This window comes from Microcaecilia unicolor, chromosome 6 (genome assembly GCF_901765095.1).
Source record: "Microcaecilia unicolor chromosome 6, aMicUni1.1, whole genome shotgun sequence".
Taxonomy (NCBI): domain Eukaryota; kingdom Metazoa; phylum Chordata; class Amphibia; order Gymnophiona; family Siphonopidae; genus Microcaecilia; species Microcaecilia unicolor.
This window is the reverse complement of record NC_044036.1, coordinates 92,773,394-92,800,818: the sequence shown is the minus strand read 5'-3', so window position 1 is coordinate 92,800,818 and position 27,425 is coordinate 92,773,394. Positions and strand designations below refer to the sequence as shown.

The following is a 27,425-nucleotide window of genomic DNA, read 5'->3' as shown; positions in this document are numbered from 1 at the left end:
CTGTTATGAAGGAATCTCAAGGCCTTTCTGCTTTAGCCAACGAATTAGCTACCAATTCAGGTGTTGATACTAGCTGGACATCCTGGTTGGATACAGTTTTTGGTAACTGGAAAAACTTTTTTAGGTCTGTTTTTACCTTACTTTTGTTTGTCATTTTAGTTTTTGCTTTAATTGTCTGTCGCATTATTCTCCTGTGCTCGTGGGCTTGTCCTCAGGCTTCTTACTTCTGCTCTAAGTACAAAACAAATACACTTCCTTCTTGAACATTCTGCTGTTGACCTTATTCCTTTTATTATTGTTAGTACATTTACTGCCTGTAACGCAAGTAAACTTCCTTTTTTTAAGGAAGACATTTACTCTGATTATACTGCTTTTAGTTGAATATTATATACATATTCTTCTATACATATATTTTGCCTTTTTATTTTCTGTACCTCAGACAACAAAACAACTTCTTCAATAAGATTCCCTGATACTATTTTTTGCTGTTTCTTTCCTATACTCTCCAATGTACTCTCACATTTAATTCAGTTGATTTTCTGTACATAATTTTGAATCTTGTCTTTAATAAATTGGATATAATGTTTAAATTTATCTTCAGTTTTTTTTTTTAATTTTAGCCATTTATTTGTTATATGGGTTTCTCTGGTTAGAGCTTATTTCAGCTCCCTAGGCATAGATAGGTTTAGTTTGGGTTCCTTCGTCGTTGGACATCAAATGGTCATACTGTGGAATTATCTGTACAGGTGATGATTTCTCAATCATCAAGAGGGGAATGAATTGATTTGCTCTTTTTCTGACCACTGACAGGACAGTAGTGACCCATGAAATGCATAAGTTAAAAGCTCAGACTTAAAATGTCTGAGCACTGCATTTTCTGTACTTTATGCTTAAAGCTGCATCTTTCTGTCTAAAGGCTCAAACTTAGAAAGCCTGACAGTTTCATCTTTCTGTACTTCGAGGTCATGCTGTTCCAGCAAGGAGTGTTCTTCCCCCGCCATGGCAGAAATGGTGCCACTAATTCTACATTCACAAGGACACAGAGAACATACATAGTTTGGAAGCGAAGATGTTTTTAGGTCTTAGATAAGCACTATGGTAAACATGGGTACTAGAGAAACTCCTATAACAAGATGGCGACTGCAATCTTTTGTAAAAACCTTGAAGGTGCTGAAGTTCTATAAACATTATCCTGTGTTCTGTAAACATTCAGATAGTGTGTTCCATTTAATGTAAACAATAGGGTAAGACAGAAATTAGCTAATGTTACAATAAATTTGGCTGATATTGCAAATTGTAGACTGGATGGGAGGGGGATTGATGATCAATCAACTCTATATAAGGCACTCCTGTGTTACATCTAAACAGAGGCTGAGAGACCATCCACAGTGAGTGCATTTTTACCACAGTGAAATCTCCTCCTCCCACAACAAATACTTCTATTGTACTTTCCCTAATTCCTTCACCTAATTCCCTAATTAATTACCTAATTCTCTAATTACCTAATTCCCAAATTACTTTACCTAATTCCTTACCTAATTCCCTAATTACTTTGCCTAATTACTTCACCTGATTACTTTGCCTAATTTTGTCTGATCACCCTAATTATTTTGCCTAATTGTTTTATTGCCTTGTTATCATCTATAATTGGTAAGTAATAAAGGCTTTTCCTTTAGAAGAAACAGTCTCCGTCCTCTCTAATTTCTCCGTTCTGTCTATTCTGTCACACTGTATCTTGGGAATGGCTGGTCCACTGTATCTTGGGTAAGTGTTAGGAGACAGAAACCCTATTGCTTCACCTGTCCAAATTATTATATTCCTTAGATAAGGATAAGAGAGAAGAATATCGAAGCCTACTCTGGGACTGGGTAATGATCAGGGGAGGACCGTATTATGGCCCTAAGACTTATTTTATTTTTATTACATTTTTACCCCACACTTTCCCGCTCATGGCAGGCTCAATGCGGCAGGCAATGGAGGGTTAAGTGACTTGCCCAGAGTCACAAGGAGTTGTCTATGCCGGGAATCAAACTCAGTTCCTCAGGACCAAAGTCCACCACCCTAACCACTAGGCCACTCCTCCACTCACTATAAACACTCCAAATAATGCAATAATGAACCCAAATTGTCCTTATTCATGACGATTAACACTCAGAGAAGTAAGCCAATTCTGTTCATCCAGTGCTGCAGCGATTCATGCTTGTCCATGGAGGCAGTGAGGATCCAGGGCAACACAGAGAGATTATTTACATGGAAAGTTTTACACTATGGAAACAAAGCATCCTTCAATATCTGTTGACATATTGGTACTGAAGAAATAGATTACATATTCTGATGAAAATGGAACAAGACTCTAGGTCTCCCCTTAAGAAAAAGAAAAATTTCATGGTAATTAAATCCATTCACTGACACCTAGGGGCCCCATAGCTTAGTTCCTAATTCAACGGACAAGTATAGTTAACTTTCTGGAGCCAGTTTGGGAAGTTTAAGAAAAATAATTATAGGAAGACTATATTTAAAGGTTAAGGTCCATCTTTAAGAGAAAGTTGTAGGAAGTTGGAAACCTGACTGGAATACAATTTATTTGTAACCGATGCATTTTGGCTTATTGATGAAAAGATAGGAGTCATAGGAAGAAAAGGGGAAGAAGATGGACATTTAACAGTATGAAGTCATAAAAGTACAGACTTCTTACAGTATAGATCTGGATCTGAATGGTAGGAAGAGTATAAGATGGGAGGTGAGAGAAGGAAGAGAATAATATACACTATGCTGACTTTTCTTGTACTGCTTTTAAGTATTTTCCCCCAAATTCTATAAATGGTACGTGCCCACTTTGTGCACACAATTTAACTGAACGAGCCAATTATTGCCAATAATTGGTCCCAATCAATTATCGGTGCTGCCATTAATTTAAATTTATGAATGCATAAAGTCAAAAAGGGGGTGCAGCCATGGGCAGATTGGGGCATTTCTGCAATTTATGTATGCTGTTATAGAATAAGGGGATCTGCACCTAATTTAAGCACAAGAATTTATACCAGGGTTCAGTTGGTGTAAATGCTCGAGCCTAAAAGTAGTTGTGGATCCCAGTGCTAAGCAGTAACTGAGTGCTATATTTTTTTTAGTACGGATCTTTCAGCACCATTTATAGAATTTAGTCCTTTATGTTTATTGTTATCATTAAAAGAGATACATGCATTGTTGGATAATTGTATATGGACTTGTCATCAATAAAAATTGTTGAAATCTAAAAAGAGATACATGCCAAAATTCTGTATATTAATGTGGTAACTGTAAATCCTGTGTTAACTTTGGGGGTGTGCCCAATATCTTCCCATACAGTTTCTGCAAAGGTACACTTACCTTATGTTAACTGCATTGCAGGTAAATTGGATGCATTTAACACCATCTACTAAGACGGCTTTAACTGTTAATGCACAGTTCACACCCCACATTAAGCGTAAAGTATAATCTCCACCCATTCTTCACTCCATTTTAACTCTGTCAGTTAAATGGATATCAATGCCTATCGATTCATAAAGGCAGTTAATAAATCCCAATATATAAATAAATTAGTGCATGTTAATGTACAGCAGAGGTTTTCAACCCAGTCCTTGAGGCACACCCAGACACTTAGGGTTTTCAGGATATTCCCATTGAATTCAATAGGGATATCCTGAAAACCTCTACTGGCTGAATGCGCCTCGAGGACTGGGTTGAAAACCTCTGGTCTACAGGGTCAACTGTTAGCATGGGAATGCGCTAACAGCAAGCACTAATTCTTGCATTCTGCTTATCGCACTCTAGAAAATAGGTCGCTAAATTTTGTGGTGTACATGGTTTATATTGCTGGTCTTGTGATATAACAACATGATAAAGTCAGAGCCACATGCTGAAGAATTTTGATGTGATTGTTTCGTGGAAAAAGTAAATTCAATGGACCTGAATGATTCAAATGACTTTTTCAGAAGTTAGGATTATTAACCAAGAAATATTAGCTCCTGAATGATTCAATGTCTCATAAGAACATAAGAATTACCATAAGCATCAGACTGAAGGTCCATTTAGTCCAGTATCCTACTTCCAGCACAGGTCACAAGCACCTGGCAGAATTCCAAAATGTTAGGAAAAAAGAAAGCCAAGCAAACGTGGTATAATCAAAATGGGATACGAATGGATCAGATAAATGCTTAAAGCAAGGTTATTCTTTTATAGCACTAAGCCATTTCAAATCCCGAGCCTACTTGTTGCTATCAATCACTTGTATTCATATATACCAAAAATTCTTTTATAAAGAAATCTCTATGAAAAAAGTGACTACTTAGCTGCACAAGCAGAAACAGTGCCGACCTAATCCTCAGACACCCGACGCCCACTGGAACATATTGGCGTTTTGGTTTCACAGACCTGCTTTCGGGGTCTCAAAAAAGGCAACAAAATTCATAGCAACCAAAACGCCAATAGGTTACAGTAGGTGTCAGGTGTCTGAGGATTAGGCCGGCACTGTTTCTGCTTGTGCAGCTAAGTAGCATATTTTTTCATAGTGATTTCTTTATAAAAATCTTTTTGGTATAAATTATAAAGACTTGTTTTCAGTATATTAGAATAAAGTGAAGATGCTGTATTATGAATCAAAGTGATTGATAGCAACAAGTAAGCTCAGAATCCATTTTGATTATGCCATGTTTGCCTGGTTCTCTTTTTTTTCTAACTATTTAATTTTGAGGAACAAGCTTATAATTTCTTTTCCCCTGTTTTGTCATTGGGGATAAGTAGTGGTTTCCCCATGTCTAACTACCTTTACATCAGTTTATGGATCTTTTCAAACCTTTTTTAAACCAGATACTCTACTTTTACCACATTCTCTGGCAATGAGGTCCAGAGCTTAACTATTCATTGAGTAAATAAATATTTTCTCTTGTGTATTTTAAAGATATTACTATGTAACTTCATGGAGTTTCCCCAGTCTTTCAAAAAGTAAACAACTGATTAATGTTTATCCATTCTATGCCACTCAGAATTTTGTAAACCTCTATCATAATCCCCCTCAGCTATCTCTTCTCCAAGCTGTAGGAGCCCTAACTTCTTAAGCATTTCATCATATGAGAGGAGTTCCACCCACTTAATGATTTTGGACCCCTTTCTCTGTAACCTTGCTAATTCGGCTACATCTTTTTTTGAGATAGACAAATTAGAAAAGTCTTAGTAAACATGTAAAATATATCTTCAATTTGTAAACTCAGCAAATCTAACCTGTAAGTCAAAAAGAGACCTTATGTGAGAAATTTAATGCTGGCAGCAAAAAAGCAGCATACAGGGGTCTTCAAGAGTGGAACAATCAAAAAGCCTTTAATAAACAGACCCAACATGGGTTGTGTTTTGGCGTATATATGCCTGCATCAGGGGACAAACGTGATCAAGGCACTTGAAAACAACCAAAGAGAAAAACACTCTCATTCCAAAAACAGATGACTATGCATGTTGTTAATTGATGTCGCTTGAAGTAATCCAGCAAAAGACACTCATGGAATCAAACACGTATGAATATGCGTTTGATTCTACCAGTGTCTTTTGCTGGATTCACTTCAAGCTACGTCAATTAGCAACATGTATAGCCATCTTTGTCACTTTTGACGCCCTGAAGGAGTATACACGCTGAAACACAGCCCTGTGTGCTTCTTTTTTTACTCTTTGCTTCTGTACCCTTGGACCGTTTCTTCTGCTACCAGAAATCTAATGCTGTCAGTTTTATGGTCCCGTGAACTTATTGGACTAATCAAACTGTTTTATTTCTCCTACAACTTTACAAATAATTAAAAGAATAAACACATGAAAATCACATTTTGATATATTCATATAAATCATAAAGCAGAATTAAGCAATCTGTTCCTAACCTTTAATTGTGATATCATCAGTTAACAATGCAAGGCCTAAAGCCTGATACTCTCCTGGATAAATGACAACAGAATCACCACAGTAACAGTTGTCTAAAGCCGCGTCCAAATGATTATGTTGCTGGAGCAGTGTGTCTGCAGAAAAATCCTTAATCTATATAAAAAAAAACAAAATCAAGATAATTTGAAATGAAAGGAAAAAGTAAATGGCTCCAGAAGTCCAATTCAAAGCACAGATGCTCTTACCCAAAACACAGACAAAGTGAGGCTAAGTCAGAGAAGGAAAAACACATACGGGGCTGGCATTTACACCTATTTGAAGTAGGTACAGCGAAGATACATACCTGTAGCAGGTATTCTCCGAGGACAGCAGGCTGATTGTTCTCACATGTGGGTCGACGTCCGCTTAGGCCCAGGAATTGACATTTTGCAAGCAAAATATTAAAAAAAAGTTTTGCCAGAGTCTTCTGGCGTGCGTACAGCGCGCGGACCGATTTCCCGCCTGTTGCGTAAACGCATTCCTCAGTTAAATAAAAAAGTTATTGTTTCAGGTTACTAATTATTATTTTAAGCGGTGACTTACCATTAGAGTACGGCAAGGGGGGAGGGAAGGAAAGTGTGGGGGGGGGGGAACTTTTGATGATACATAGTAACATAAGGCAGAAAAAGACCTGCACGGTCCATCCAGTCTGCCCAACAAGATAACTCATATTTGCTGCTTTTGTGTATACCCTACTTTGATTTGTACCTGTGCTCTTCAGGGCACAGACCGTATAAGTCTGGCCAGCACTATCCCCGCCTCCCAACCACCTGCCCCTCCTCGCAACCACCGGCTCTGGCACAGACCGTATAAGTCTGTCCAGCACTATCCCCGCCTCCCAACCACCAGCCCCGCCTCCCGATCTTGACTAAGCTCCTGAAGATCCATTCCTTCGGCACAGGATTCCTTTATGCTTATCCCACTCATGTTTGAATTCCGTTACCGTTTTCATTTCCACCACCTCCTGCGGGAGGGCATTCCAAGCATCCACTACTCTCTCCGTGAAAAAATACTTCCTGACATTTTTCTTGAGTCTGCCCCCTTCAATCTCATTTCATGTCCTCTCGTTCTACCACCTTCCCATATCCGGAAAAGGTTCGTTTGCGGATTAATACCTTTCAAATATTTGAACGTCTGTATCATATCACCCCTGCTTCTCCTTTCCTCCAGAGTATACATGTTTAGTTCAGCAAGTCTCTCCTCATACGTCTTGTAACGCAAATCCCATACCATTCTCATAGCTTTTCTTTGCACTGCTTCAATTCTTTTTACATCCTTAACAAGATACGGCCTCCAAAACTGAACACAATACTCCAGGTGGGGCCTCACCAACGACTTATACAGGGGCATCAACACCCCCTTTCTTCTGCTGGTCACACCTCTCTCTATACAGCCTAACAACCTTCTAGCTACGGCCACCGCCTTGTCACACTGTTTCGTCGCCTTCAAATCCTCAGATACCATCACCCCAAGATCCCTCTCTCCGCCCGTACCTATCAGACTCTCCCTGCCTAACACATACGTCTCCCGTGGATTTCTATTCCCTAAGTGCATCACTTTGCATTTCTTCGCATTGAATTTTAATTGCCAAACCTTAGACCATTCTTCTAGCTTCCTCAGATCCTTTTTCATGATGATTATCATTATTGTGTTCATATGAAACATGTTCTGATATTTAATTTTTGCAAGATTGAACTTGTTGGAAATGTTTAACATGCTGAATCATCAATAAAAAATAGTTGAAACATAAATGAAAAAACAAAAACAAAAAAACCCAAATAACTCCAAAGGGGAGGTGGGTGGGTTTGTGAGAACAATCAGCCTGCTGTCCTCGGAGAATACCTGCTACAGGTATGTATCTTTGCTTTCTCCAAGGACAAGCAGGCTGCTTGTTCTCACATGTGGGGTATCCCGAGCAACCGGGCTCACTCAAAACAATGAACACTGGGCAATTGGGCCTCGCAAAAGCAAGGACATAACAGAGATTGACCTGAAACCATAAACAACTAACTGAGAGTGCAGCCTGGAACAGAACAAAAATGGGTCTAGGGGGGTGGAGTTGGATTCTAAATCCCGAACAGATTCTGCAGCACCGACTATCCAACCCGACTGTCGCGTTGGGTATCCTGCTGAAGGCAGTAGTGAGATGTGAATGTGTAGACTGATGACCACTTTGCAGCCTTGCAAATCTCTTCAATGGAGGCTAACTTTAAGTGAGCTACTGACGCAGCCCTGGCTCTAACATTATGAGCCGTGACATGGTCCTCTAAAGACAGTCCAGCTTGGGCATAAGTGAAGGAAATGCAATCTGCTAGCCAATTGGAGATTGTGCGTTTTCCGATGGCGACTCCCCTCCTGTTAGGATTGAAAGAAACAAACAACTGGGCGGACTGTCTAAAGGGCTTTGTCTGCTCCACGTAAAAGGCCAATCTTGCAGTCCAAGGTGTGCAAACTGCTTTCGCCAGGGCAGGTATGAGGACGGGGAAAGAAAGTCATCAAGACAATTGACTGGTTCAGATGGAACTCCGACACCACCTGAGTAAAACTGTTGTGATGGAACTTGATATAAGGTGCATGCACTACCAAGGCCTGAAGCTCACTGATTCTACGAGCTGAAGTAACAGCCACCAAGAAAACGACCTTCCAGATCAAGTACTTAGATGGCAGGAATTCAGTGTCTCAAAAGGAGCTTTCATCAGCTGGGTGAGAACGAAGTTGAGATCCCATGACACTGGTGGAGGTTTGACAGGGGACTTTGACTAAAGCAAACCTCTCATGAAGCGAACTAAAGGCTGTCCAGAGATAGGCTTACCCTCTACACGGCAATGATAAGCACTAATCGCACTAAGGTGAACTCTTACGGAGTTGGTCTTGAGACTCTGACAAGTGTAGAAGGTATTCAAGCAGGGTCTGTGTAGGACAAGAAAGAGGATCTAGGGCCTTGCTGTCACACCAGACAGCAAACCTCCTCCATTTGAAAGAGTAACACCTCTTTGTGGAATCTTTCCTGGAAGCAAGCAAGACTCGGGAGACACCTTCTGAAAGACCCAAGGAGGCACCGAGGTCGGGGACCTCACCACAGGCTAAGGGCCAGATGCCGTTGCAGCAGATGGTATGGAAGGCGCAAGCATCCCCGACACCGAAGCAGACTGGCGCAGCAATCCCGCCAGAAGTTCTGGAAGCAGAGCCCTGATGCGCTCCTCGAGAGCCACCGTCGGACAAGGCTGTGGGGTCGGTAAAGGAGCCGGTTGCAGAATCTGTCGAGGCTAGGGAGTAGGTACTAGGCTGCCAGAAAATAGACGCATCGGCACCTCCTGAATAGAGGGGGAGCGATCCTCTTGGCGCCAACGCTTCTCGGGCGCCGAATCCCTCTATGCCCCGGAGCTCCTGGCACCGTGTGTCGAAGGAGAACGATGATGGTGCTTCTTTGCCTTCACTCGATGCCTGTCGAGACTCCTCAGTACCGATGAGGACGTGGAATCCTCATGCCTCCTAGGGGCCGGGTCCGACGAAGGTCGGTCCCGGGGGGCCTGCATAACAGGAGGCCTCGAGGCAGGTGGAGAACCACTCGATGCCTCGCTGCTCCCAGCGAGAGTTGGTCTCTCAGCAGCCATTACCTTTCTTCCTGACGTCGATGCTCCTTTCGATGTCAACACAGATGCCACCGACCTTGGTACCGATGTCGATGTCGAAGGACCGGACCGAGTTCCAAAAAGTTTCTCTCTCGTTGGGCTTCTTGAGACGCATGGGTCTGTTTCTTCATACGAAGACAAAGACTACAAGTGGCTGGGCTATGGTCGGGCCCAAGGCACTGGATACACCAGGCGTGGGTATCGGTACCTGAGATGGTCTGGTTGTACCAAGTACAACGTTTGAAGCTGCTGGGTGTCTTCGATGACAAGGAAGGAAAATGGCTTCAGCGAAACCAAAAGACGCGATTGTGCCTGTTAAAAGAAAAAAGGACACGTAAAGAAAGGAACAACCTGCCCGGCCTAAGCCAGCCACATTGAAAACAAAGGAAACTTTAAAAGGGCAAAAATAAAGAAAACTATGGGACATTTTTTTTTAATTGTAAAATTTCTATTAGAAAAAGAAAAGAAGGCAAAAGCCACAAAACGAATAAGACTCTTTCCAGGGCCTGAGAGGAGCGGAGGAAAAAACTTGACCGCACCTCAATGCGGAGAAAAAAAAATAACTGAGGAACGCGTTTATGCAACGGGCAGGAATTTGGTCTGCACGCGCACCAGAAGACTGTCAAAACTTTTAAAATATTTTGCTTGCAAAATGCCGATTCCTGGGCCGACGCGGACGTTGACCCACATGTGAGAACAAGCAGCCTGCTTGTCCTCGGAGAAAAATACATATATTAAATGCTCAGACTTCAGACCTGTTTCCTAATGACCTGTGTTTTCAAATGGAACACCATGTAGAGTTTTCTTTTGAAAATGAGCTTGGAGTTCTCTAATTATTGAAAAATAGTCACAGAATTAACCTTCCCCTATATAGTGATCAAATGTACAAATAAGAAAACTACAGACCTGATACCTAGTGGCACTTATCTGGGTAGAAGCAACTCCATCCCAGATAAGTGCCATTCATTGGAGCCAGCCACTGATTTTCAGTGGGATTATCCAGCTAATGCTGCTGAAAATCTTTACTGACTACTTTGGCACAGCGAATGCTACATACCTGTAGAAGGTATTCTCCGAGGACAGCAGGCTGATTGTTCTCACTGATGGGTGACGTCCACGGCAGCCCCTCCAATCGAAATCTTCACTAGCAAAGTCCTTTGCTAGCCATTGCGCGCCTGTGCGCACCGCGCATGCGCGGCCGTCTTCCCGCCCGAAACCGGCTTGAGCCGGCCAGTCTCATATGTAGCAAGACAAAGACAAGGGAAGACACAACTCCAAAGGGGAGGCGGGCGGGTTTGTGAGAACAATCAGCCTGCTGTCCTCGGAGAATACCTTCTACAGGTATGTAGTATTCGCTTTCTCCGAGGACAAGCAGGCTGCTTGTTCTCACTGATGGGGTATCCCTAGCCCCCAGGCTCACTCAAAACAACAACCATGGTCAATTGGGCCTCGCAACGGCGAGGACATAACTGAGATTGACCTAAAAAATTTACCAACTAACTGAGAGTGCAGCCTGGAACAGAACAAACAGGGCCCTCGGGGGGTGGAGTTGGATCCTAAAGCCCAACAGGTTCTGAAGAACTGACTGCCCGAACCGACTGTCGCGTCGGGTATCCTGCTGCAGGCAGTAATGAGATGTGAATGTGTGGACAGATGACCACGTCGCAGCTTTGCAAATTTCTTCAAAAGAGGCTGACTTCAAGTGGGCTACCGACGCAGCCATGGCTCTAACATTATGAGCCGTGACATGACCCTCAAGAGCCAGCCCCGCCTGGGCGTAAGTGAAGGAAATGCAATCTGCTAGCCAATTGGATATGGTGCGTTTCCCCACAGCCACTCCCCTCCTATTGGGATCAAAAGAAACAAACAATTGGGCGGACTGTCTGTTGGGCTGTGTCCGCTCCAGATAGAAGGCCAATGCTCTCTTGCAGTCCAATGTGTGCAACTGACGTTCAGCAGGGCAGGAATGAGGACGGGGAAAGAATGTTGGCAAGACAATTGACTGGTTCAGATGGAACTCCGACACGACCTTTGGCAAGAACTTAGGGTGAGTGCGGAGGACTACTCTGTTATGATGAAATTTGGTGTAGGGGCCTGGGCTACCAGGGCCTGAAGCTCACTGACTCTACGAGCTGAAGTAACTGCCACCAAGAAAATGACCTTCCAGGTCAAGTACTTCAGATGGCAGGAATTCAGTGGCTCAAAAGGAGGTTTCATCAGCTGGGTGAGAACGACATTGAGATCCCATGACACTGTAGGAGGCTTGACAGGGGGCTTTGACAAAAGCAAACCTCTCATGAAGCGAACAACTAAAGGCTGTCCCGAGATCGGCTTACCTTCCACATGGTAATGGTATGCACTGATTGCACTAAGGTGAACCCTTACAGAGTTGGTCTTGAGGCCAGACTCAGACAAGTGCAGAAGGTATTCAAGCAGGGTCTGTGTAGGACAAGAGCGAGGATCTAGGGCCTTGCTGTCACACCAGACGGCAAACCTCCTCCATAGAAAGAAGTAACTCCTCTTAGTGGAATCTTTCCTGGAAGCAAGCAAGATGCGGGAGACACCCTCTGACAGACGCAAAGAGGCAAAGTCTACGCTCTCAACATCCAGGCCGTGAGAGCCAGGGACCGGAGGCTGGGATGCAGAAGAGCCCCTTCGTCCTGCATGATGAGGGTCGGAAAACATTCCAATCTCCACGGTTCTTCGGAGGATAACTCCAGAAGAAGAGGGAACCAGATCTGACGCGGCCAAAAAGGAGCAATCAGAATCATGGTGCCTCGGTCTTGCTTGAGTTTCAACAAAGTCTTCCTCACCAGAGGAATGGGAGGATAAGCATACAGCAGACCCTCCCCCCAATTCAGGAGGAAGGCATCCGATGCCAGTCTGCCGTGGGCCTGAAGCCTGGAACAGAACTGAGGGACTTTGTGGTTGGCTCGAGATGCGAAGAGATCCACCAAGGGGGTGCCCCACGCTTGGAAGATCTGGCGCACCACTCGGGAGTTGAGCGACCACTCGTGAGGTTGCATAATCCTGCTCAATCTGTCGGCCAGACTGTTGTTTACGCCTGCCAGATATGTGGCTTGGAGCACCATGCCGTGACGGCGAGCCCAGAGCCACATGCTGACGGCTTCCTGACACAGGGGGCGAGATCCGGTGCCCCCCTGCTTGTTGACGTAGTACATGGCAACCTGGTTGTCTGTCTGAATTTGGATAATTTGGTGGGACAGCCGATCTCTGAAAGCCTTCAGAGCGTTCCAGATCGCTCGCAACTCCAGAAGATTGATCTGTAGATCGCGTTCCTGGAGGGACCAGCTTCCTTGGGTGTGAAGCCCATCGACATGAGCTCCCCATCCCAGGAGAGACGCATCCGTGGTCAGCACTTTTTGTGGCTGAGGAATTTGGAAAGGACGTCCCAGAGTCAAATTGGACCAAATCGTCCACCAATACAGGGATTCGAGAAAACTCGTGGACAGGTGGATCACGTCTTCTAGATCCCCAGCAGCTTGAAACCACTGGGAAGCTAGGGTCCATTGAGCAGATCTCATGTGAAGGCGGGCCATGGGAGTCACATGAACTGTGGAGGCCATGTGGCCCAGCAATCTCAACATCTGCCGAGCTGTGATCTGCTGGGACGCTCGCACCCGCGAGACGAGGGACAACAAGTTGTTGGCTCTCGCCTCTGGGAGATAGGCGCGAGCCGTCCGAGAATCCAGCAGAGCTCCTATGAATTCGAGCCTCTGCACCGGGAGAAGATGGGACTTTGGGTAATTTATCACAAACCCCAGTAGCTCCAGGAGGCGAATAGTCATCTGCATGGACTGCAGGGCTCCTGCCTCGGACGTGTTTTTCACCAGCCAATCGTCGAGATATGGGAACACGTGTACCCCCAGCCTGCGGAGTGCTGCTGCGACTACAGCCAAGCACTTTGTGAACACCCTGGGCGCAGAGGCGAGCCCAAAGGGTAGCACACAGTACTGGAAGTGACATGTGCCCAGCTGAAATCGCAGATACTGTCTGTGAGCTGGCAGTATCGGGATGTGTGTGTAGGCATCCTTCAAGTCCAGAGAGCATAGCCAATCGTTTTCCTGAATCATGGGAAGTAGGGTGCCCAGGGAAAGCATCCTGAACTTTTCTTTGACCAGATATTTGTTCAGGGCCCTTAGGTCTAGGATGGGACGCATCCCCCCTGTTTTCTTTTCCACAAGGAAGTACCTGGAATAGAATCCCAGCCCTTCTTGCCCGGATGGCACGGGCTCGACCGCATTGGCGCTGAGAAGGGCGGAGAGTTCCTCTGCAAATACCCGCTTGTGCTGGAAGCTGTAAGACTGAGCTCCCGGTGGACAATTTGGAGGTTTTGAGGCCAAATTGAGGGTGTATCCTTGCCGGACTATTTGGAGAACCCACTGATCGGAGGTTATGAGAGGCCACCTTTGGTGAAAAGCTTTCAACCTCCCTCCAACTGGCAGGTCGCCCGGCACTGACACTTGGATGTCGGCTATGCTCTGCTGGAGCCAGTCAAAAGCTCGCCCCTTGCTTTTGCTGGGGAGCCGAGGGGCCTTGCTGAGTCGCACGCTGCTGACGAGAGCGAGCGCGCTGGGGCTTAGCCTGGGCCGCAGGCTGTCGAGAAGGAGGATTGTACCTACGCTTGCCAGAAGAGTAGGGAACAGTCTTCCTTCCCCCAAAAAATCTTCTACCTGTAGAGGTAGAGGCTGAAGGCTGCCGGCGGGAGAACTTGTCTAATGCGGTCTCCCGCTGGTGGAGCTGCTCTACCACCTGTTCGACTTTCTCTCCAAAAATGTTATCCGCACGGCAAGGCGAGTCCGCAATCCGCTGCTGGATTCTATTCTCCAGGTCGGAGGCACGCAGCCATGAGAGCCTGCGCATCACCACACCTTGAGCAGCGGCCCTGGACGCAACATCAAAGGTGTCATACACCCCTCTGGCCAGGAATTTCCTGCATGCCTTCAGCTGCCTGACCACCTCCTGAAAAGGCTTGGCTTGCTCAGGGGGGAGCGCATCAACCAAGCCCGCCAACTGCCGCACATTGTTCCGCATGTGTATGCTCGTGTAGAGCTGGTAAGACTGAATTTTGGCCACGAGCATAGAAGAATGGTAGGCCTTCCTCCCAAAGGAGTCTAAGGTTCTAGAGTCCTTGCCCGGGGGCGCCGAAGCATGCTCCCTAGAACTCTTAGCCTTCTTTAGGGCCAGATCCACAACTCCAGAATCATGAGGCAACTGGGTGCGCATCAGATCTGGGTCCCCATGGATCCGGTACTGGGACTCGATCTTCTTGGGGATGTGGGGATTAGTTAAAGGTTTTGTCCAGTTCGCAAGCAATGTCTTTTTTAGGACATGGTGCAAGGGAACAGTGGACGCTTCCTTAGGTGGAGAAGGATAGTCCAGGAGCTCAAACATTTCAGCCCTGGGCTCGTCCTCCACAACCACCGGGAAGGGGATGGCCGTAGACATCTCCCGGACAAAGGAAGCAAAAGACAGACTCTCAGGAGGAGAAAGCTGTCTTTCAGGAGAGGGAGTGGGATCGGAAGGAAGACCCTCAGACTCCTCGTCAGAGAAATATCTGGGGTCTTCTTCCTCTTCCCACGAGGCCTCACCCTCGGTGTCAGACACAAGTTCACGGACCTGTGTCTGCAACCGTGCCCGACTCGACTCCGTGGAGCCACGTCCACGATGGGGGCGTCGAGAGGTAGACTCCCTCGCCCGCATCGGCGAAGCTCCCTCCGCCGACGTAGTCGGGGAGCCTTCCTGGGAGGCGACGGCAGCCGGCACCGCACGCGGCACCGACGCCGGAGACCTCACCTCGGGCGATGGGCCAGCCGGCGCCACGCTCGACGGTACCGGTGGCGCAAGCACCGCCGGTACCGGAGGGGTAGGGCGCAACAGCTCTCCCAGAATCTCTGGGAGAACAGCCCGGAGGCTCTCGTTCAGAGCGGCTGCAGAGAAAGGCATGGAAGTCGATGCAGGCGTCGACGTCAGAACCTGTTCCGGGCGTGGAGGCTGTTCCGGCCTGTCCAGAGTGGAGCGCATCGACACCTCCTGAACAGAGGGTGAGCGGTCCTCTCGGTGCCGATGCCTGCTGGGTGACGACTCCCTCGGCGACCCAGAGCTCTCGGTACCGATACGGGAAGGGGACCGGTGACGATGCTTCTTCGACTTTTTGGAACAAAGCATGTCACTGGAGCTTCCCGGTACCGACGAGGAGGACGTAGAATCCAGCCGTCGCTTCCTCGGGGGCCGAGGCCGAAGGAGGTCGGTCTCGGGGGGGCTGTACCGCAGGAGCCCTCAGGGTAGGGGGAGACCCACCCGAAGGCTCACCGCCACCAGCAGGGGAATGGACAGCCCTCACCTGCACTCCAGACGATGCACCACCGTCCGATGACATCAGCAGACGAGGTCCCGGTACCACCGACGTCGATGCAGCTATCCGATGTCTCGGCGCCGATGCAGAGGGCCGATGCCTCGATGCACTCGATGCACTGGCGGCAGAGGATGAAGCTCTGGACGCTGAAGACGTCGATGCACACGATACCCCCGGTGCCGATGCCGACGAAGAGCCCGAGAACAAAACGTTCCACTGGGCCAATCTCGCTACCTGAGTCCGCCTTTGTAAAAGGGAACACAGACTACAGGCCTGAGGGCGGTGCTCGGCCCCCAGACACTGAAGACACGACGCGTGCCTGTCAGTGAGCAAGATTACCCGGGCGCACTGGGTGCACTTCTTGAAGCCGCTGGAAGGCTTCGATGTCATGGGCGGAAAAATCACGCCGGCGAAATCAAAAGTCGAAATGACGAAAGTGGCACCAGAAAAAGTTAGAGAGAAATTTCGACCGAGGCCTAAGTGAGGCCTACCCCGACGACGAAAGAAAACTTACCGGGGCAAAATCTGAAAATACGGGAAGGGGCAAACGAAACCCGAAGGGCTTCCGGAGCACTTCCCGAACAGTTTAAGGATTTTCCGAAGAAAAAACACGTTGAAGAAAAGGACGCGCGAGGTCGACTTTCCGGGGCTCGACACGGCGAAAAAACGACCGTACCGAGTGCGGACAAAAGAAGACTGGCCGGCTCAAGCCGGTTTCGGGCGGGAAGATGGCTGCACATGTGCGGTGCGCACAGGCGCACGAGGGCTAGCAAAGGACTTTGCTAGTGAAGATTCCGATTGGAGGGGCTGCCGTGGACGTCACCCATCAGTGAGAACAAGCAGCCTGCTTGTCCTCGGAGAATATCTGGATACTATCAAAGCAATAGCTGTCCTAACTAATCAGCACTGTTATCCAAGTACCTGCGCTCAATACTGACAGTGCATTTAGCAACCAACTTATATCTGGATATTCAGTGCTGGTATCTGATACAGCCCAGTACTGAATATCCTAGTATAAACATAAATACCAAGGTTAGTGTTTTAAGTCAATGCTGTGGTGTTTAAATATTTGGGAGAAGGGGGATTCAGTGCAAAGTCACTGTAAATCACAATTTCAGAGAAGCATAAGACAGATACCTAGAAACATTTTCTGAATTGATACAACTGTTTTTAAGCTTTGAATATATAAAAACAGCAAAGTTTCTTACCTGTAAACAGGTGAGCATAGACAGTGGGATAAAATGGACATAGAAATAGGAATTTATTTATTTAAAAATGTATAACCAGATAACATCCATAATAAAATCTCACAAAAAAAATAAATAAAGCACATAACTGAGCACAACATAATCAAAACAAATATTCAATACACTGAAATCCCTAAAAATTCATGCAAATCAATGTTATTCAACATTCATACGCTTGCTGGAAAAAGAAAGCTTTTAGATTCAATTTAAGAATTGAATGGGCTTCCTCTCATTTGCCATACTGAGAACCGGCAGCGCAGCTTTGTAAAAGAAGTCCTAAATGAGAATTACGCAATTGCTGTGGCAAACAATTCCACAGTTTGGGAGCTGAATCATAAAAATCTTTTCAATATATGTATCTAATCTTACTTGGCAAAACGATAGTACTTCAAGTAAAGCGAAGATACTTACCTGTAGCAGGTATTCTTCGAGGACAAATGGCTTCATATTCTCACAAGTGGGTGATGCTGATCTGCGTCGCCTGCTACGGCATTTGTCATTGTAAAAGAGAGAGCTTTGTGGAGCGCAAACCGTGCTCCACCACGCATGTTCCAGTGCCTTCCTGCCCATTGCGTGATCGCAGTCTCCTTAGTTTACATCTAAAGCAAATAATGAAGTAAAAATAACCAAGGAGACAACTACAAGGGGAGGTGGGAGGAACTGTGAGAATATGAAACCTGCTGTCCTTGCAGAATACCAGCTACAGGTAAGTATCTTCACTTTCTCTGAGGACAAGCAAGCTTCTATATCTTCTAACAAGTGGAGAATCCCTAGTAACCAAGCTCACCAAAAAACTGGTCAATTGGGCCTCGCAATTTTATTTTATTGCATTTGTATCCCACATTTTCCCACCTATTTGCAGGCTCAATGTGGCTTACATAGTTTTGTAAAACAGTTAATCCTGGATGTCAGGTACAATTATTATTGTGCAGAGATTAATTAGGGAAGAGAGAAGAGGGAAGGAATTTATTAGGTATAGTAGAAGAAGGACTTTCAGAAGTGGATTAGTGAGGTTCTGGGTTTTCATTGTAGGCTTTGTTGAAGAAATATGTCTTGAGGGATTTGCGAAAGATAGTTAATTCGCTGATTGTTTTCAGGTCTCTAGGTAGTGCGTTCCATAAATTTGTGCTTGTGTAAGAGAAGGTAGTAGCATGCATCAGCTTGTATTTTGGTTCTTTGCAGCTGGGGAAGTGTAGGTTGAAAAATTTGCGAGATGATTTTGTAGCTTTCCTGGGAGGTAGGTCCACGAAGTTTAACATGTAGATTGGGGCGTCTGCGTGAATGATTTTGTGTACCATCATGCAGATCTTGAATGCAATACGTTCCTTAAGTGGGAGCCAGTGAAGTTTCTCTCTTAAGGGTTTTGCGCTTTCATATTTAGTTTTTCCAAATATGAGTCTGGCAGCAGTATTTTGGGCAGTTTGGAGTTTCTTGATGTTCTGCGCTTTGCAGCCTGCGTACAGTGCATTGCAGTAATCAAGATGATTTATTACCATTGACTGTACCAGGGTACGGAATATGTATCTCGGGAAGAAAGGTTTTATTCTTCTGAGTTTCCACATGGAGTAGAACATCTTTTCGTCGTGTTTTTCACGTGGGTATCAAGAGTAAGGTTTCGATCAATGGTGACTCCTAGAATTTTCAACTTTTGCGAAATAGGCAGAGAACAGTATGGTGTGGTTATGGTGGAGAAGTTTTTTGTGTTATGTTGTGAGGTGAGAACATTGTGTTTTTTCTGCATTAAGTTTCAGCTGGAATGCATCTGCCCAGGTGTGCATTATTTGGAGGCTTTGGTTGATCTCGTTGGTGATTTCATTTAGATTGTGTCTGAACGGGATGTAGATCGTGACGTCATCTGCATATATGTAGGAGTTGAGGTTTTGATTGGCTAGAAGTTTAGCCAAAGGTATCAGGTTGAATAAGGTTGGTGAGAGGGGAGATCCTTGGGGTACTCCACATTCAGGTATCCATGGGGGTGATCTGTCCGCATTCGTTGTTACTTGGTATGATCTTGTTGTCAGGAATCCTTTGAACCATTTGAGAACTGTGCCTCCTACTCCGAAGTATTCTATATATGTAATAGTATTTCATGGTCAACCATGTCAAAGGCACTGGTCATGTCGAATTATAAGAGGAGTATGTTGTTGCCCATTGCAATTGCTTGTTTAAATGAGTTCATTGCAGACACTACAACAGTTTCGGTACTGTGATTTGACCAAAATCCTGATTGAGACTCAGGGAGAATTGAATGTTTATTTAGGTATTCAGTAAGTTGTTTCATTACTATGCCTTCCATGAGTTTGGTTATGAGTGGAATTGATGCTACTGGTCGATAGTTGGTTAGGTCCATTGTGCTTTTTTTAGCATCTTTCGGTAGCGGAGTAAGTAGGATATTTCCTTTGTCCGTAGGAAAGAGCCCATTTTGAAGTCTGTGATTTACGTGGTTCGTGATGTCTATTTTGAATTGTTTGGGTGCTGATCTTATTAGACTGTTAAGGCAGATGTCTAGTTTATATTGCGATCTGGCGTATTTTCCGAGCCAATGTGAGATTTCATTTGTTGAAAGTGTGTTGAAGTTGGTCCATGATCGATCTGCTGGGTATTCCCCGGGTTTTGGGTCTAGGCATTCAAGGATATTTGTGAAATTTGTTTTGTTGGTAGGTATCATGAGTCGGAGTTTTATCATTTTTTCCTTGAAGTAATTTGCAAGATTGGTTGCTGATGGGGTATCTGTGTTGTTCGAGGTGACCGTAGTAGTATTTAGGAGGTGGTTTACGAGTGTGAAGAGTTTGTGTGTGTCCTTGTAGTTTGGCCCTATTTTGGTTTTGTAATACGTCCTTTTAGTTTGTCTGATACTGTATTTCTATTTTCTTTGTGGTTGTTTCCAGTCTTTGAGTGTGTTTTCGTCTTTTTTTCTTGCGCCATGCTCTTTCTAATCTTCTGACCTGTGTTTTTTTAATTCTTTCAATTCTTCGTTAAACCATGGAATTGAGTTTTTTCTATGTGAGGTTCTGGTTTGAAGTGGTGCTATATTGTCTAATATTGTTCTGCATCTGTTATCTCATTCTTAAAGAAATTGGGGTGAATCTGTAGGTGTTGCCCATTCGTCGGTGTATAGTTGTTGCCAGAATATTAGTGGGTCTAGTTTGCCTCTTGTAGTGTAGGTTTCTTGTTTTTGTTGTGTCTTTTTTGTTCTCCAGTGAAAGGACAGGTTTGCACTGTAGTGGTCAGACCATGGCTTGGCTGTCCATTTTGTGTCTATTAGTGTGAGGTTTGATTCTGATGAAAATTTGTGGGTGATGATGTCTAGCGTATGTCCTTTGTTATGGGTGGGTTGTGTGTTTGGCCAGTGGAGCTCCCATAGTTGGAGGAAGTCTTTGCATTTGCGTACATTGCTTGAGTTAGTATCTTCAAGGTGAAGATTGATGTCTCCTGCTATGAAAAAGTTCTGGGCGGAAACACAAGTATTCAATTATGAAATCCAGGAAGTGCGATTGTGAATCTTGCCAATTGCCTGGGGGTCTGTAAAATAAGATTAGGTTCAGGTGATCACGTAAGTTGGAGTGGTTGATTCTGACTTGAGGCTATTTCGAGTTGGGGAAGAATAGATTCTGCTATTGTTGTGACTGTGAATTGAGATTTATAGATTATTGCTATGCCTCCACCTCTTTTTCCTTCTCTTGTCCAGTGGGTAATTTTGTATCCTGGAGGGCAGAGTTCTAAAATTATTGGATCTTTAGGTTCATGGGATCCAGGTTTCACTAATAAGTAGTAGATCGAGATGGTCAGTTGTAATCCAGTCGGTCAGTATCGTGGTTTTATTGACTGCTGATCTGGCATTGATGTATCCTATTTGAATATGTTGGTGGTGTTCAGTTAAGTTTGAGGTAGTGTTAATTTTTATCAGCTGTCTCTCTTCTTGATTTGTGAGTTTGTTGTGTTCTTTCGTTCCTTTCTGTTGATGGTGACCATGGCTGATAGATTTTTAAGTAGTAGATCGAGATGGTCAGTTGTAATCCAGTCGGTCAGTATCGTGGTTTTATTGACTGCCGATCTGGCATTGATGTATCCTATTTGAATATGTTGGTGGTGTTCAGTTAAGTTTGAGGTAGTGTTAATTTTTATCAGCTGTCTCTCTTCTTGATTTGTGAGTTTGTTGTGTTCTTTCGTTCCTTTCTGTTGATGGTGACCATGGCTGATAGATTTTTCGTGCCATTGTTTAATTTTTTGGATAGGCATGTTGTGTATGTGTTGTGTGAATGGTTTGACAGTTGTGTGATTAGTGTTGTCTATGTTAGGGTTTGTGGGTGCGTGGTGGGTTAAGGAAAGATAGTAGGTAATTAGGTATATTAATTTGCTGGGGTTCATATCAGTATTAGTTGTTTAGGAGGGGTTTGGAAGATTACAGTTCAAGATGAGGTATGAGACTATATAAGAAAAGTTCCTAAGAGAGGTGAGTAGCTTACAGCTAAGCGTGAATATTACAGATCTGTAATTGCAGTATTGTTATAATGATACAATTCTAGGTATGCATATTGGCAGTTATACGTACTGTACATAAGAGATATAATAGATTGGAGTTATACGTACATAAGAGATATAATAGATTGGAATGGGAAGTGAGCTTGTCCAGTTCACTGTAGGCAGGGAAGCCAGTCGGTTTAATCTTTGTTTCCCCTATCCTGCGCAGCCATCATTCACTGCACTCAAAACAAGTATGCAGGGGTTTAATAGTCAGGAGTGGAAGTGAGTCTGGTCCTTGTTGGCTACGAAGCCAACTTGCTCATTCTCTATCTCTACTTCCCTTAGCAGCCGTCACACAGTTCATTCAGACAGAGTATGCAAAAACCATGGGCTACTGCTTGGGTTCGATGGATTGGAGTGAAAGTGAGTCTTCTTCTTACCCCTCTGTTTTGATGGCCTGTCTAGCCTCGTGAGCTCAGCCAGAGGGACACAGCTCCGCATGGGCCACTCGTTCCCGTCCGCCTGCAGAGGCTCCGGTGTGTCTCCCGCTGGGAAAGCCCGCTCCGTCGCCTCTAGTAGCCCTCCACTGCTCTCTGTCAGTGTTCCAACACAGCGGTCGAGCTGGGCGGCAAGTCTCGGTCTCCTCTGGGCTGGGGTAGCTCTTGGGCTCCGGGCTCTACTGCCTTGTGACTTTCGAGTGCCGGCGTTCACCAAGCTTGGCCCGTTGCATGGTCAAGTTGCAACACGACTCCGGGTATACGAGTGCGGGCAGTCCCGTTGGGTCCCTGGTGGTCTCTCGGCCTGGATCTGGCAACTGGGATGCGATCTAGGGTCTGCGGCAGTAGTCACTCCGCGCCACTGCGACTCCGACCAGTCCCGCTCCGATTCTCCGTCAGTTTTCGCTTGGGACCTTCGGACCTGTTCAGCAGGTTTTGGAGAGAGCTCTACGGTGGTACACCTGGGCTCCGATTGGGTCTGTCTTTCTTGTCCAGCGGTTCGTTATTCGCCTGGGAGGCTGCGAGGTCGGCCTAGCTGCCCGGTGGCCACGAGGTCGGTTGGTTCGAATGGTGATCGTCGCTCTCAGCCACTCATCCTCCAAGCCGACCCTTTGTTGGTTCGCCTGGGCTCAGTTGGGTCCACCTGGGCTCCGATTAGGTTGGCCTCTGCCTCCCCTAGTTTGTGGCTAGTTCTAGCCACTCTCCTGCCGATTTTCGGCCCTGGGCTGCGGAGCTTCTTACTCCGTGACCCTTAGGTAGCGGCCATCCTATTAACCTGAAACTATATATAATCTGAATGAGAGTGTAGTCTGGAGCAGTATAAAACAGGCCTAGGAGGGTGGAGTTGGATTCTAGACCCCACACAGATTCTGCAACACTGACTGCCCAAACCGACTGTTGAGTCAGGCATCCTGCTCAAGGGAGTAGTGAGATGTGAATGTGTGGACTGAAGACCATGATGTAGCCTTGCAAATTTCTTCAATGGAGGCTAGCCTCAAGTGGGCTACTGACGCAGCCATGGCTCTGACATTATGAGCCGTGACATGACCCTCTAAGGCCAGCCCAACCTGGGAATAAGTGAGGAAATGCTATCTGCTAACCAAACTGAAATGGAGCGTTTCCTGATTGTGACCCCATCCTGTTGGGATCAAAGGAAACAAAAGGCTGGGCGGACTGTCTGTGGGCATTGTCCGCTCCATGTGGCAGGCCAATGCTCTCTTGCAATCCAAGGTGTGCAAGCTGCTTTCGCCAGGATAGGCATGAAGTCAGGGAAAGAATGTTGGCAAGACAACTCGCTGGTTCAGATGGAATTCAGACACCATCATCGGCAGGAACTTAGGGTGCGTGCGGGGGACTACTCTGTTGTGAAGAAATGTATTTTAAGGTGCATTCACTACTAAGGTATGAAGTTCACTAATCATACGAAATGAAGTAACAGCCACCAAGAAAACGACCTTCCAGGTCAAGTACTTCAGATGGCAGGAATTCAGGGGCTCAAAAGGAGCTGGGTGAAAACGACATTGAGATCCCAAGACACTGGTGGATATTTGACAGGGGGCTTTGACAAAATTAAGCCTCTCATGACGCGAACAACTAGAGGCTGTCCAGAGATGGGCTACCTTTTTTTTTTAAATAATATTTTTATTGAGTCAATGGTAGAAGGAACAATTACAGAAGCAGAAAGTCCACCGCTGTTCTATATTTGTAAAAAAGTAACTATTAGGATCATTAGCGCTTAACACATGTTCCACACGCTCCCCTTGACATTTTCTCCCTTTGTCCCCCTCCCTCGGAACCCACCTTCCCGCCCGCCCATCCCCTAGGTCTCCACCCCCTTGGGCACCTAAGCTTCTGCATCACCTTCCTTCACATACAGGCTGGAATACTTTTTCCATATCTCCCGATAAGCTCTGTTTATAGACATTGAAATAGAATATTGCAGTGAGACCCACTGCACCATTTCCTTCATTAATTAATGCCATCTAGATACTGAAGAAGGATTAGGATCTGCCCTCAGCAGTCTCTTTTCCAAGGTGAAAAGCCCTAGCCTCCTTAGTCTTTCTTCATAGGGAAGTCGTCCTGTCCCCGCTATCATTTTAGTCGCCCTTTGCTGCACCTTTTCCAATTCTACTATATCTTACTTGAGATGCGGCGACCAAAATTGAACACAATACTCAAGGTGCGGTCGCACCATGGAGCAATACAACGGCATTATAACATCCTCACACCTGTTTTCCATACCTTTCCTAATAATACCCAACATTCTATTCGCTTTCCGAGCAGCAGCAGCAGCACACTCAGCAGAAGGTTTCAGTGTATTATCAACGACGACACCCAAATCTCTTTCTTGGTCCGTAACTCCTAACGTGGAACCTTGCATGATGTAGCTAAAATTCGGGTTCTTTTTTCCCACATGCATCACTTTGCACTTGCTCACATTAAACGTCATCTGCCATTTAGCCGCCCAGTCTCCCAGTCTCGTAAGGTCCTTCTGTAATTTTTCACAATTCTGTCGCGAGTTAACGACTTTGAATAACTTTGTGTCATCAGCAAATTTAATTACCTCGCTAGTTACTCCCATCTCTAAATCATTTATAAATATATTAAAAAGCAGCGGTCCTAGCTTCACATCTGTCCGCTCTACTCCGCTCATTATCTTGTAGACTTCTATCTTATCACCCCTCAGCCACCTTTTCTCCAAGCTGAAGAGCCCTAACCTTCTCAGCCTTTCCTCATAGGGAAGTCGTTCCATTCCCTTTATCATTTTCGTCGCCCTTCTCTGCACATTTTCTAATTCCTTTATATCTTTTTTGAGATGCGGTGATCAGAATTGGACACAATACTCGAGGTGCAGTCACACCATGGAGAGATACAACGGCATTATAACATCTTCGTGTTTGTTTTCCATCCCTTAACTAATAATACTCAACATTCTGTGTGCTTTCTTAGCTGCGGCAGCACACTGGGCAGACGTTTTTAACATCTTATCAACGATGACTCCCAGATCCCTTTCTAGGTCCGTAACGCCTAACGCGGACCCTTGCATGACATAGCTGTAATTCGGGTTCCTCTTACCCACATGCATCACTTTGCATTTGTCAACATTGAACTTCATCTGCCACTTGGACGCTCAATCCCCCAGTCTCGCGAGGTCCTCCTGTAATCTTTCACACTCCTCCAGTGACTTGACGACTCTGAATAATTTTGTGTCATCTGCGAATTTAATTACCTCACTGGTTACCCCCATCTCTAGGTCATTTATAAATATGTTAAAAAGTAGTGATCCCAACACAGACCTCTGCGGGACCCCACTAACTACCCTTCTCCACTGAGAATACTGACCATTCAACCCTACTCTTTGCTTCCTATCTTTCAACCAGCTCTTAATCCATAGTAATACCCTACCTCTGATCCCATGACTCTCCAGTTTCCTTAGGAGACTTTCATGAAGCACTTGGTCAAACACCTTTTGAAAATCCAGATACACAATATCCACTGGCTCCCCATTGTCCACATGTTTGTTCACCCACTCAAAAAAATGCAGTAGATTGGTGAGGCAAAACTTTCCTTCACTAAATCCGTGCTGACTTTGTCTCATCAGCCCATGTTTTTGTACGTGCTCTATAATTTTATTCTTGATAATAGCCTCCACCATTTTGCCTGGTACCGATGTCAGACTCACCGGTCTATAATTTCCCGGATCTCCTCTGGAACCCTTTTTAAAAATCAGCGTAACAGAGAGTCACGTGATGTGCTAGAGGGCGCGGGACGTGTAGCTTGCTCTCTCTGAGACACCCGGGCCCTTACCCGCTTTAAACTAGCTCTTAATTGGAGCGATTTTGATTGCATTGGGTCGTGGAGACCTGTGAATGTCCCATGGACAAATTTGTTGAAGCACAACCGAAAGCGATTACAAGCAGAGCCAGTAAGAGGGAGAAAGAGAAGGCGCGAGCAGACGAGGTCTCGGCCGATGAATGGAGGAGGGGAGTTTACCGCTGTACAACTGGCCCAGATCACAGCAGCAGTGGAATCAGCGATAGAACCAAAGCTGGAAAAGCTATCCTCACAGTTTGCCGACTTTGAAGCAGCTCAGCTGGAACTGGTGCGGAGAGCGGGCGAATTGGAACAACGAGTTTCAGACCTCGAGGACGCGACCGCACTTACCCCCCCCCCCCCCCCCCCCCCCCGTTCTGGCTCAACTGCAAACTACCATTGAGACGCTCAACAACAAAATTGATGACCTTAAAAACCGGTCACGGCGGGCGAATCTACGGCTGATTGGAATCCTGGAATCGGTGGGAGACCGCGTGCTAGCTTCGGAGCTTGAGTCTTGGCTCAAGCATGAATTTGCACTCTCAGACCATGCAGGGCCACTGTGCTTAGAGCGCGCCCATCGGCTGGGCCGCGCTCAGGAAGGTCGTCAATCACCGAGAGCGGTGATTGTGAAAGTACACAATTACCTTCACAAGGCAGAAATTTTAAATGGGTTTTGACAGAAGCGGGACTCAACCGCATTCAAAGGCAACCCCTTCAGGATCTATCAAGATTACTCGTCCTCACTCCAGGAGAAAAGGAAATTATTCACACCGCTGTGTAGCCGTTTGCACAGTATGAAGATCAAATTCATGCTAGTCTATCCGACTGTTCTTAAGATCTGCCAGAACGGCAGATGGCACACATTCACGTTGGAACCAGCAGCCAAGGAATATGTAAATAGCCTGGTGTCGAATGAGAGCACTAACAACCTTGGACAATAAGCACAACAGGCCTGAAAGGATGGTAGTGAAGTCATACTGGCTCCCAACAGACCTGATGCAATGCTTGCAGATGTAATTGGTATGTTATAGAGTGTATTATGTTGTTAATATGGGGGGGCCTGGGTGGTCTTAGCATCAAGGCGACTCTAGTAATGTTTGATCAAGAGAGGTTGGGGAGCGGGGGGGAGGGGATTGGAGGGGGAGGGTGGGGGGAGGAGAGAGTGGGGGGGGAGGGGGATTAGGAGGGGATGGGGGGTAGAAGCTAAAGGGGAAGGGGAGAGCCGGTTTGAGCAGTGCAACGGTAGTGATGTGTGCCAGGGTGATGAGAGATGGGCTCCTGCTCGGTGGGATGGACAAGTTCCCCTGGGGGAGGGGCTGGCCCTTGGGGGAATGATCACAATATATACACCGTGGGCGTACCCATGGGATCAGGGGAATAAATGACTGGCCGTCAGACTTTAAAAATAATCTCCTGGAACGTCTCGGGAATAACGTCCCCAGTAAAGCGCTATAAA

At 45.8% G+C, this 27,425-nt stretch overlaps 1 protein-coding gene across 1 annotated transcript in view; it reads right to left on the bottom strand.

Annotated features, from left to right (window-relative positions):
* Nucleotides 1-27,425, bottom strand: part of SHCBP1L (SHC binding and spindle associated 1 like) — a 386,593-nt gene that overhangs the window by 146,181 nt on the left and 212,987 nt on the right. The window contains 1 exon segment of the mRNA XM_030208001.1: nucleotides 5,898-6,051. Coding sequence (XP_030063861.1) covers nucleotides 5,898-6,051 — 154 coding nt within the window.